At 32.9% G+C, this 12664-nt stretch overlaps 2 protein-coding genes across 2 annotated transcripts; one reads left to right on the top strand and one right to left on the bottom strand.

Moving 5' to 3' along the window:
* Positions 1-493: 493 nt before the first annotated feature.
* On the bottom strand, positions 494-2164 carry LOC139503567 (perlucin-like). The gene is made up of 4 exons (XM_071293368.1): positions 2078-2164; positions 1723-1813; positions 1073-1304; positions 494-558 (listed from the first exon to the last, which is right to left on the bottom strand). Exons 1-4 carry the CDS (start codon positions 2078-2080, stop codon positions 504-506), a joined length of 381 nt encoding a protein of 126 aa, XP_071149469.1. The 5' UTR covers positions 2081-2164; the 3' UTR covers positions 494-503.
* Positions 2165-6738: 4574 nt separating this feature from the next.
* Positions 6739-12408, top strand: LOC139503017 (uncharacterized). Its single transcript, XM_071292684.1, has 2 exons — positions 6739-6847; positions 9559-12408. Exon 2 carries the CDS (start codon positions 9765-9767, stop codon positions 11790-11792), a length of 2028 nt encoding a protein of 675 aa, XP_071148785.1. The 5' UTR covers positions 6739-6847; positions 9559-9764; the 3' UTR covers positions 11793-12408.
* Positions 12409-12664: the final 256 nt, after the last annotated feature.

Here is a 12664-nt window from a genome sequence, read left to right as displayed (position 1 = left end):
AACCAAATAATGTAAAAAAAAACACTTGTTGTCGTCTTTGAATGCATACTTGATGAGATTACTATAATGGACAGCTTGTCTTCAATGGTATCATCCACTCAGTAGTCGGCGCATCTATACTGACATGACGTTATATAAGATACTTTCTAAAAAATCTATTGATGTATTCAGTATTTTTAAAGAACCTATTGTATTCAACTACATCATGCAAAGTTAACAAATGGTGGATTTGAACTATCCTAAGGCGTTCTCTTTACCATATACCTCGTTACGTATTTAAGTGGTAATAAAAACATTAGATACATGTTTCATTTTTAAAATATGAGAGTTCCTGATAAAGTTTAATCCGGAAAAGAGTTTTTCGATGCAAAAATTCTGTAAGATTTCTTTCATAATGGTGTATACAGACATCTCTCCAAATTATAAATTATTGAAATAATTTTATTTAAATCTAGGAGATTTAGAGTAAACATTCAAATAAAATTAAATTTAGTTTTTCGCATTCATCCTATTATCTGTTCAGCATTTGTTGCCTCTTTACCCCATGGAAGATCTATCCTGAAAGCAGAAGAGCATGTTTTCATTTTTACACCATGCATTATTATTATTTTTTCATTATCAATATTATTATCTTCGTCAGCTCGATGCATCAAATGCACCAAACCATAAAATCTCGAATCCACGCCTTGTATGTACCGATATAAAATTGTCAATACAGAACAAATAGTGAACAGGCTATAGACAATAATCACTTCGAACATTATGTCAAGCTAAACGTTTGAAGAAATATATCAGCTTGCAAGGTATGCATACTCAGTTTAAGAGTAAAAAGTAAAATCACAAAAATATTGAACACCCAGGAAAATTCAAACTGGAAAGTCCATAATTATATAATCAAATGACAAAATCAAATGATACACATCAAACGTAAGGACGATACTGTCATATTCCTTACTTGGTACAGAGCTTTGGGAATGCATGTGGTATTTCATTATATATACGTTTTGTAACATCCTTTTTGGTCAAATTATGTTCAATGCGAAGAATACTTAAAAATATAAAACAAACTTACGGTCTTTCACATAGTGGTACTGCTAGTTTAGTGCATGTATTATCATCCCATTTAAAATCCTGGTCTTTTTCCATACCAAGGCAATGTTGGTTACTTGCTGCAGCGCCATTATTCGGTTCATTTGGTGCCCACCTGAAATACGTAATCTTTTGGAAAGTTTTCGCCCACATCCATTCACCTTCATTAAGCATCTCTGTGCCACCTAGCCACACCTCTCGGGTTGGTAGGCTAGCTTTTGGAATAAAGAAAAAATACCATAGAAACTTTTTCAGATAGAAAAACTTAAACATAATTTTAAAAATATTTTAAAACATAACAGTCAATAATTACAACACAAACATAGTCACAAACTGTTCATGGACAGTATTTGAAAGAATACATATCACTTTCTCAATATCATGACAGTAGAGGCCTCCTATACTTTGATATCATCATACATTATTTGCCAAGTTGAGACGGAATATTTACCAACAAGGTCTTGGTATCTTTCGATGAATTTATTTTATGGTTCTGATTCTGTCTTGAAAAAAATGTACATGATTTATTAAAAAAAATAGTTATGTTTTGTGTGAATAGCCCTTATTTTTAATAAGAATTTTCTCATTCTTATTATCTGTTTAGATCAGTATACTCGATATTTACTCAATTACCTCCAAGTCTTCCTAAGAGTCCTTTTATATACAAATCCTTCTGATCATTTTCAACTGTGGCCAGACTAGCACCAAAAATTTCACAAAGATGCTGCAAAATATGAAACGAAAGTTCAATCAGATGAATAAATTTCATTCCTGGAAATATTTTTGTTTTCTATCTTTTCTTCTGTATTTGCTCTTTTGTGCAGTTATTATCAAACAATGAGAATACTTTTTCATAGTTGCAATTAAAAAGGTTGTATTATCTCTGTGTGACTGTGTCATCAGTTAATTAAGAATGTTAGGAACTAAGTAGTTGTAAAATAATAGAAGTTTAAATTATAGCTCGCGACAATCGTAAATGAATGCGTACCATTGCTTCAGACCATGTCGCTGTTTGTGGAAGGAGAGCATAGCAGGAATCCTGGTGATGAAAGAAACCTGGTGGACATGACCCTGAAACGTATGCATTAAAAAATATATACATAACTGGGATTTTATGAATACCAAGAACGAAACAAGCAAATAGAATACATGTTTTGAAACAGGTATCATCTTTGGGGTGCATTGCAATGCACAACTTAATAACAAAGAAATGACTTTTTAAAGTTTGCAGCAGAATTCAATTAAGGAATAACAGTACTGTAGTTGAAGAGTTGTCACCGTCAATTGTAGATTTGACGGTCGCAAATGCAGTTTTACTGGCGACGCGTAGCGGAGACAGTAAAACGAAGATTTGCGACCGTCAAATCAAAATTGACGGTGGCAACTCTTCAACTACAGTACTGTTATTCCGATTCTAATGCATTTCAAAAAGAAATAAAACGATAAAAATTGGAAAAAATGTCTAAATTTGACAAATAAAAAAAATCCGCGAAACTTCATGAATGATTGTGGCGCCAAGACGTCATGGGTACAAAAAAAAACGTGACGTCATACAAATGAAAACTTACAAACTGGAGGTTATTACGTTATCTGTACGCTTCAAATTCGGATAAAATAACATTAGATAGGCGAATTCGAGAGAGGTGTTGTTTTATTTTCGATTATATAGTAGTAATCGGACATTTGTTGATTCAACAATTCAAAATGGCGGGTCCATCCTTAGTTACGCCTGGTCAACTGTGGATTTGACGGCAACGTTTAGCCAATGAAAATAATTGTTACATACAAATTGCATTAGAATATTTCATTGATGGTTCTAATGATGATTGATTCCTGTTTAACCTGTTGCAAATATTGCACGCATATAAAGACTATATCATGTAAATATAGTATAAAAAATAGAGAGGCGAAGGATTCATAAGGATCATTCAAACTCCTAAATCGAAAATAAACTCACAAAATCATGGCTAAAAAAGACACCAAAGACAAAAACAGTACACAAAACAAAACATAGAACTAAAGGCTTAGCAACACAAACCCCAATAGAAAAAAAACTAGGGGGATGTCAGTTGCTCCGGAAGGATAGGCAGATCCTGATCCAAATATGACACCAGTCGTTTGATCATGCAAGTACTATCCATGATAAAAGTCTAAACCGGTTGTCCACATTTGGGTTTAAAGGGAACGAGATTGTAGTAGCTCGAACTTATTTGTCGTTCCACTGTCTATATCACTCTGCTGAATTATTTTAATAAAATTGCATAGTACGACTTTGTTACGTTGATTCGGGCTAAATAACTTTGACTCAAACATATCAACGATGTCATAAATGAATGAATTGACGTTGATAAGTTTGATCTGAGTCAAGCCATCTTCAGGTTTCTTAGTAAACTAAGAAAATTCTTGTTTCTAGCATGCAAAATATTCAAATACAAACGGATAAATCGATTATCTGGTTGTCTGTATATTGATATTGTAGAAAATCAGCTGCAAGACACAATATGAAGCTTTTTTGAACCCATTCGCTACACTCACTCGACAAAAAAGTTTAATATAACAAATATGTTGTTGTCACCGCAGATAAAATTTGGTAACTATGTTGAACGCACCTATCACATCGAACTATAGATACAGGATACAACAGATACAATTAAGTCTGCCTCATATCGTGACTTACATCTAGAAATTGACAATAAGGGTCGGTTGAAAACAAAAACTTACGACAAAAGAGATGATTTGAGTTTCCCAATTGTGAACTTTCTATTTCTATGTAGCAACATCCCAGCATCGCCTGCATACGGAGTATATATCTCCCAATTGCTACGATATTCCCGGGCTTTTATTTCCTATCATTATTTCCTTGATAGAGGGTTGCTGCTCACAAGGAAGCTATTAAACCAAGAGTTCTAAATGATGAAGTTAAAATAATCCCTTCGTACATTATACGGACGCCATCACGAGTTGGTTGACCGTTATGGAATAACCATTTCACAAATGATATCGGATATGTTCTTTATGTCGTAACAACAATCCCCTTCCCTTTCATGAATGTGACCTACCGAATTAGACTATTTACCGGATTTGTAATCACATAAGCAACACGACGGGTGCCACGAGATCACCCCTAGTTTTTGGTGGGATTCGTGTTGTTTATTCTTTAGTTTTCTATGTTGTGTCGTGTGTACTATTGTTTTTCTGTTTGTCTTTTTCATTTTTAGCCATGGCGTTGTCAGTTTGTTTTAGATTTATGAATTTGACTATCTCTTTGGTATCTTTCGTCCCTCTTTTATTAGATTATATTCTAATGAAAATAATCCACTTTTAAAAGAATCCTTTACTTTGTCTCAAAACTAAGACTCTTCAGGAATTTATTCTTGGTTCTCATATGTAAAACATGTAGGAGAAGAAGCTGGTATGATTTGGACACTTTGAAGACATATTCCTCACAAAAGATAACTAAAACTATTATAAAACAAATCAAAATCAAAATCGAAGCATTTTTATGAAAAGTTAGGAAAAGATTAAATATCATATATAAAGGATACCAGCAAACTCACTATTTATAAACATGTAAAACTAAATAATACAGAAGAAAAATATTTTACTTGCTCAAAATTTGAATTTAAAAAACTGTTATTGAAATTTAGATTAAGTGGCCATCTTTTTATATTGTAATAGAAACCATAATAATAGAAAAGTTTATTTTTGATTTTTTGATAAATGAGAATATGCATTTTATAAATTTTAATGAAATAGATAAAATTACATATTTACTCAATCAAAAATCACACATTTGGGTAAATAAGTTTGGATCCTTTTTTAAAACAGTCTATAGAACTGAGGACAGAGCCTCTTCAAATATTTACTTCTATTATGATTATTAATGAACTTGTTGTTATTTTTTATTTTCATTTTGTTATGTCATGTCGCATACTCTGAATATGTAGTTTTAGGGCAATATAAATTTAAATTGAATTGAATTATATTTTTCTTTAGTGTTATTTGATCCAGACTTAGAGAGTTTATTCTGCTTAATCAAGAACGCTTGAAATTTTCATGAACACATATTTGATAGCATAGTTATATGCATTATATTTTAGATTTGTCTCTTTGTCAATATTTAATACCCCTCCCCCTTTTCATCTTTGTTGCAGACTTTCATAAGTTCTGTTTCTTCTTGAAGTCTTGGGTTTTCTGATATTTGTATTCTGACAATTTCTGGCATTAGTATTGTAGCCAGTGATTTTCAAAATCGTTGTAGATGCTGTTGTTTCTTCCATATTGACATTTGTCGATGCTTCATTGCTGTTTCTGTATTCATTTGTGCATTCGTCTTTTTGACTTTGGCTAGTCATTACCATTGTCTAGAAGATTTTGTAGTTGTTTACATGGATGCAGGTTTAGTTTTTTCTGTATACAACCCTTGAACACCTTTTACAAGTAGTCCCTTGGTGACAAAGATAATTTACGCTATTTATATTGTTGGCTAAAAATAAGACAAACAAATAACAAATATTACCGTACTTTCAGGAAAATTCCAAACAACTATCAAAATCAAAAGTACACACACTCTCCAAACGGACGGACAACAACTGTCACATTTCCACCAGGCATAGGCACCCTACCTAACATAAAAGGGCTGATCAAACCTGGACCTATAGCTAGCCAAACCCCGACCTGCACAACAATCGCACAATATTCGATCGTATTGAAAACGATGTATGAACAAAACAAACAGACATTATAGGTATAAATGTCAAAAAATAGTGGTACAGCAGTAAACACAGTTTCACAATCCCAATCACTATAAACATGATAAAAACAAACAAATATGTCAACAAGGAAAAAGAAAAAAGGCATATATACTAAGCACGTAAGAAACAAATAGACAAGAATACAAAAATGTACCATAGCACCATAACACAATGACGGGAAACACAAGTACAGAGCCAAAAATAGACTTACAGCAAAAGTAACGTCAGTACATATAATCTATAAATCAAGGCCATAGTGTATTATTTGTGAAGATAATACGGAATATCTATAAACAAGGTCTTGGTATCTTCCGATGATCTTTTTTTAGAAAAAGGACGAGACGTTCTTTGACATATTCCGGATTTATTCTATTTATAACAAGACGAACGGTTGTGTTAAATAAATATCTATTGTTTACTGGTGAGGTTCAAAGCAACTTTGATTATATTCTACACTGGCTAATGTCTTTGCAGTTATTTTCCTAACACATATGCGGTTTTTTTTTTTTTTCTATTTTTAAACAGCGATGCTCTTTTGGCTCAATCATACGATGTTCATATATCCCAACTCGTTGGTTATGCTCTTGTGTGCAGTAATGTCATATATTTTAACGAACGTAATCAATGCATCACTGGTAAATTATTAAGTCATGGATTTCATTACCATAAATTACATAAAACTTTTACTAAATTCTTACAAATAACCTCACGTAGTTCATGATTCATGTAAATTTAGTTAAAAGCGTGTGTCCATTAAAGACAATTGACAGGAATTAATTCAACATCAGCTTTGTGTTTAAAGAAAATTGTCTATTTATTTTTAGATTTAAAAGCCTTGATAAAAAAACTAGTATCTGTGTGTTTTTTATAGACATTTTTCCAGGTAAGGTTGGGATTTATATTTCTGTGAAGTACGCACAATTACTATAAGTATGTTCGTTTTATTTGTCTTCTGAAGTGGATTTATATCTAGTGGAGGCACACGAGCGTTTTCACGCATGGAGGTAAGAGCGTTGACCATATCAGTTACATTGTGTATTTAGTTTCAAATTTTCGGTAACCAAAAAGTTTCACTTTTATCTTTTATGTCTCTTTGGGTTGCTCATCCAAATTGGTCAATGTAACTGACACTATAAACAACTATCAAACAAGTCTTAAGTTAAGCTAGCTTTAAACCCATTTGCTTTGAAGAAAAGCATGTCGAAAGTCTGGAATATGACATTTTTTTACTCGTTCCGATGGTTGATAACGTTTGATTTTGTCAGTTGTAATGAATGTCCCCTTATTGAATTTTTTTTTTTGGGGGGGGGGTTGTAGTTTATATTTGTTCATTTGATAATTTTTTGTAATATCTTCCCTTATTTATAAAGACGACGACTTACATATGAATATCACGGTGTATTCTCCATTTATTTGTATGGTATCCTTCAAGAGACGATATGATATTTAAACCATAGGTTGTTTTATGTTCGATTAAACTATAGGTAGTAAGAACATATTAAATAGAAAATATATATGATTTTCGTAAATGATTGCATATATAAGTGAACAAACATGATGACATTTACTAATTGTTCACTAAGTTAAACTTCCCCAATCACACCAGTCCTGTGATTGAATATTTCTTATTAACTGCAAAATGAGCCTCAATAGTATTATCAATATCTTGATTATACCTAGATTAGAGCAGGGGGTACACAAAAGACTATTTACACAACTTAAAGGTGTCAGACCACCAATTAAAAATCCCTATCTGTTCAACCAAATTTTGCAATTTTCACAGCTTTCTAAATATTTTACCTTAAGTTTAACTTCAAGGAAACCAGGTATATCCTGAATTGTACATGTATCACCTTCCTACATGCCAATTTTCAACCAATGTTTAAAGTCTTGTAACAAATTTCTGATTTTGAAAAGACAGGTACTACCAAAATAACTCCCGGTTTTCTGGAAATCTTAAATTAGTGTACTATGTAGCGCATTAATCCTGAATTTTTAATGCAAACTCATAGACAAGTGGATTTTGGCTCAAAATGGTCTAAATATATTTTCCTTTCACCAAAAGTTTCATTTCTGCAAATTTGTTAGTTAGTTTAAGTAAACAATGACATCAAAAGCACTATTTTGTGTCAAAGTAGGACTACTTTTACATACGTTCTAAATTGGAGGGAGTAATTGGTGGTCTGACACCTGAAACGAAGCGGAAGTTATAAGATGTCATGAGTAAGTTTACTGCGGTAGTGCTTGACGCTGTATTAAGGAGATTAAAACAAGAACATTTAAATATTGACAGATGAACAGTGAAAATAAGGGCACATATTGTTGACCTATTGCTGATACTTTTTAGAAATATACTTACAAGGAAAACATTAGAGTGATCAATAACCTTAAACGAGTTCAATGTCCGACGAGCCGTGCTAAAAAATATGTAGAGCTTACAATTATTTCATATACCAAATAAATTTGACCCAATGCTTATAGAATCTTGAGAAACAGCCAACCACAAGTTATTTAGATTGCTCAGCCGTGAAAATGAGGTCAATGTGGGATAACCATGTACAACTTAACAAAATCACTCGAAATACCATATATTGTTGACATAATGCTCGTAGTTTATGAGATAGTCAACAGACCATTACTGATGGACATGACCAAATGTTTCCATGGAAATAGCATGTACCAATGATAATACAAGTGCATACAAAATATAAATAACTTAGATTAAGTGGTTTCCATTAGGAAACTAATCACAAACAAATTATTGCCGCCGCTTCCACAGCCAAAAAAAGGATGCATAGGACTCTCTCTCCTCTTCTTTGTAGATCCGAGATAAAAACCAGATCCTCGAATTCTCCATATATTATTGTTAAAAGCGTATGTTATGATTGTTTTATCTAATTTTTTGATAATAATCTTGTGGATCTTCTGTGTTTATTGTCTTACATTTCTTCTGTTATCACTATAATTCAGATCTTAAACAAGCAATGCTACTTGATCTGAATATTAACTTTACCTTGAGCTTTATCAAATGAAAATTATAGTCGCATTGTGTACAATAAGGAATTGTAGTAATACAAATTTTGAAGAAAAAAAAGAATACTCTTATCGGTGTTGTTATATTTAGAACACAGACGACAATTTTCTGAATGACAATGAAATCAAATATCGTTACGATATGGTAGAATGGTTTGATGGTATTCGATATATTTAAGTTTAAACTTACAATAGGGTTTGAGATGATATCTAACAACATTTCACTGAACCATTGTAAAGTAAAATTGGGATGTGATCTGTAAACTGATATTACTATAATGAGGTTTTATATTGTATCTATAAGCTATGATGTCTCACAGTTGATTTTTTCGACTCTAAATATAGTTTGCGCTTTCCATCTACTAAAATTGGCATATTTGCTCCTATATTGGATATTAAAAATGCAAGACTGGTGTCTTTAAACCCTCGAATGTACAGTTTCCTTCCTGTTTGTATACGATTTAGTTTTTCTTTACTCTATTTAAAATCTAGTTGATCAATTTTGATTTTCTATTTTTCAAAATGTGAATTCTTGTCTAAATCATAGGATTACTTGTTAATTCTCCTTCATTACATTTTAAATTTCTGCTCTTGTCAGTAGCAAACTTCTAGCTTTCTGTTTGATTATAAGAATTTTAACTAACACTAAAAATGATTTGACTCTTTCTGTTCTTCATTTCAGATTATCGCAATGTCAAACAACGACTCGAAAGAAATTTCTAAAATCGCTAGCAAAGTGCTGAGTCTCAGTGGCATTAGTGAAGTTATAACACGCCTTTCAAAATGTAAAACAGAGGTCATTGAGGTCATACATAAACACAGGGTTGAAACTATTTATGCTGGCAGTCTAGCAGAAGGACTGACACAAAAGAGAGTGACTTTGATCAAATGTCGGTTATACCCGGTATAACTGTTTGTATTTCAAATGAAAAAGCGAAGCCTCTTGGTGGACATGTTTTCGAATTAAACGCTATCGGTAGCCAACCTGGATATTGTAGACTTCAACTACATCATTTAGCTGACGAAGAATGCTTATACTTTAAAGCTTGCCAAAGCAGCATCAAAGATTTAATTGAGGAACAAAACGATGGAAATTTTCTTTCTAGCGATAAGTTTGTAAATGTGTTTGTCAATTTAGGGAAACGTCTTGGTTTTTGTGTGCCTTCTCATGTTCGACACGGTCCATGCGCAATGTCAGAGGTTAATTGTACGCTTAAAAGGTACAAAGGATGGGGTAAAGGGGAGAAAGACTGGGCTCATGGACTTGTATGCGAGGAGTGGCCTATTGGTGCAAATGAATGGTTCAAAAGAAAACGTCATGACTGGCCAACAGCTGAAATACAAGAAATAATCAAGAAACAAAGCTGTCATGTCGTTCCTGTGGGCGATAGAATCTCTTTATTGCACTCTCTACAGTGGCGAATATCTTTTCTCCTGCAAGAAAGGGAGTTAGTTTGGAGTTTTAACGACACACAACTTCAGTGCTATTTGTTAATGAAAAAGCTGATGAAAAAATACATCGAACCAGCTGTCTCTGATGAGCTGAGCTCCTACCATTTAAAAACTATCGTGTTTTGGCAATCAGAAGAGGGAGGCATGGCTATTTGGAAATCAGAGAATCTTTTACAATGTATCAGCGATTGCTTTCAAAGGGTGTTAGATTGTATTGAAAATGAGGCATTAGAGCATTATTTCCACAGGCAAAGAAACTTGTTGGCGAATAAATTAAAAGAAGGAAATGACAGAAAGTTTGTACTTAGAAAAATAAAGAAAATCATGGATAACGTTCAAACATGTGTGCTGGAATGTTTGCATGAAATGGAAGACCTTGCAGCAATGTTGACAAAGAGTCGGACGAGTGAAACAAACTTTTTGCAACAATGTCAAAATCTTCCTGCTCTGAACGAACTTTATTCAGCAACTGAAGAGGCACATAACACTATTAACATGCACAGGTTCGTATTTGACATATGTTTGAGTAGTTTTAAATACGATGAAAAAGAAATTGCAGGTACGATAGCAACCGATTTAGAGACGTTGGATGAGAAAATAAAATTGAAAGATACTTCAGTAATGGGAATGTTGTACGTCGCAGCATGGTCGTTTTATAGTATGCGAGTTGGAATGATAAAATATCGATATATGAAAGCTCCCACAAATCCAGATATAAATCAGGAGTATATCGTAAACCATCCTGTCACAATAGACGTAGCTTTTAAACGTGGGATGTTAATCGATCAAATGTCAGGAAAACTTTATCTTGCCTCAATAAACATAACCGAAGGTAATTTTGCCACTTCTAACCAAATTGTTTTGTCCGTCCTGAAAACCGACAATATCTTAGTGTATCCTGGACTTTGTTCTCTACATAGGCATATACAGCTGACATTGCAAGGAATTCCAAAACAAGGACCAAATATCAGAAAAAACAAGGAAGGAAAGATGCCTCATGCGTTTGATGTTGTATTTTCTCCAAATGATATATATTGCGTTCCAATACCTGTAGGATACGAATGTTCTGTAACACAGTTAAATCTAGAAGAGAAATATTACGATTCTATTCTTTTTCATCCATGTGTGTACGCACAATTCCTCCTTTGCTTTGGATATCATAAAATTGGGAACCAAGAAGAATTTCAAAACTTTTTAGAGCAGTTACAGTCAACTGTTGAAGATATAGTAAATGGTTATCAAAGATATCGTGCTTATAACCTTCTTGGGTACTGCTATTATGTGAGTGGCAACTATCAACATGCATTTAGTTGCTTTAGGGAATCCATCACCATAGCGAACAGCAAAATGCAAAATGCAGCAATTTACCACTTATGTATACTGCTTATGCGTATACTGACCGAAATGAAGGAGTTGTCTTTGAACAAAGCAGTCGTGAAATTCTCTCATAATGTTGGAATATAGAGGATAATTCATCGTCTCAACATGACTAGATATTACAGATCGCAACAAAATAGAAACAACAGATTATAATCAGTATAAAAAAACTTTGACAATAACGAAAAATTCCTTGACGTATTATTGTCATTAATGTATTATGCTTGATTTTCAGAAGTTGACCGACACTTTAAAAACATATATTTGATTCACGGACCTTGAGTGCCATTTTATATCAACATAAATTTGATCCTCGGACGTTAACCGTGGCGCCACTTTGATCGATATATATTTGATTCTAGGACGTTAGTAGCCTCTTTGCTCAGCATATATTTGATTCTAGGACATATATTGACCGGCTCTTCAAACAACAGGTATTGGATTCTAGGACGTTAACCGCCACTTTGATCAACATATATTTGTTTCCAATATTAATTGTGTGCGTTATACGTGGGTTTCGACAAATGACACCTCATCAGGTGCAAACATGTTATTGAAATCAATATTTACGAAACGTTGAATAGCAAGAAAAGCTTAAAGTCCAATCCAATACTAATAACAATCCGATTTTAGGATGCCTATGTCTACGAAAGATATGACATTTTCACAAAATTAAAGTACATTCCTACTAAAGGTGTTAATAATTTTTCAACCCAGGGTTTATTACGGACATACAAGGTCTCACTATTGATGGTATACAAACTTTACGTGAGCTTCCGAAAAGGCTGCTGTATCAAAAAGTCTTCTGCCAACTGTAAAACAAAAGATGTATTCACTTTTTTACGTATTTATTATGTAAAAAATAAAACATTTTATAGTTAAATGCCTTTGCTTTATTGAATATGTTTCTTGTATTCTTTTTAGTTAAGTTTTGATAGTTTTTATATGTTTTATTTACG

This window comes from Mytilus edulis, chromosome 14, assembly GCF_963676685.1.
Source record: "Mytilus edulis chromosome 14, xbMytEdul2.2, whole genome shotgun sequence".
NCBI classification, from domain to species: domain Eukaryota; kingdom Metazoa; phylum Mollusca; class Bivalvia; order Mytilida; family Mytilidae; genus Mytilus; species Mytilus edulis.
The sequence above is the reverse complement of the archived record's forward strand: the minus strand, read 5'-3'. Positions and strand labels throughout refer to the sequence as shown.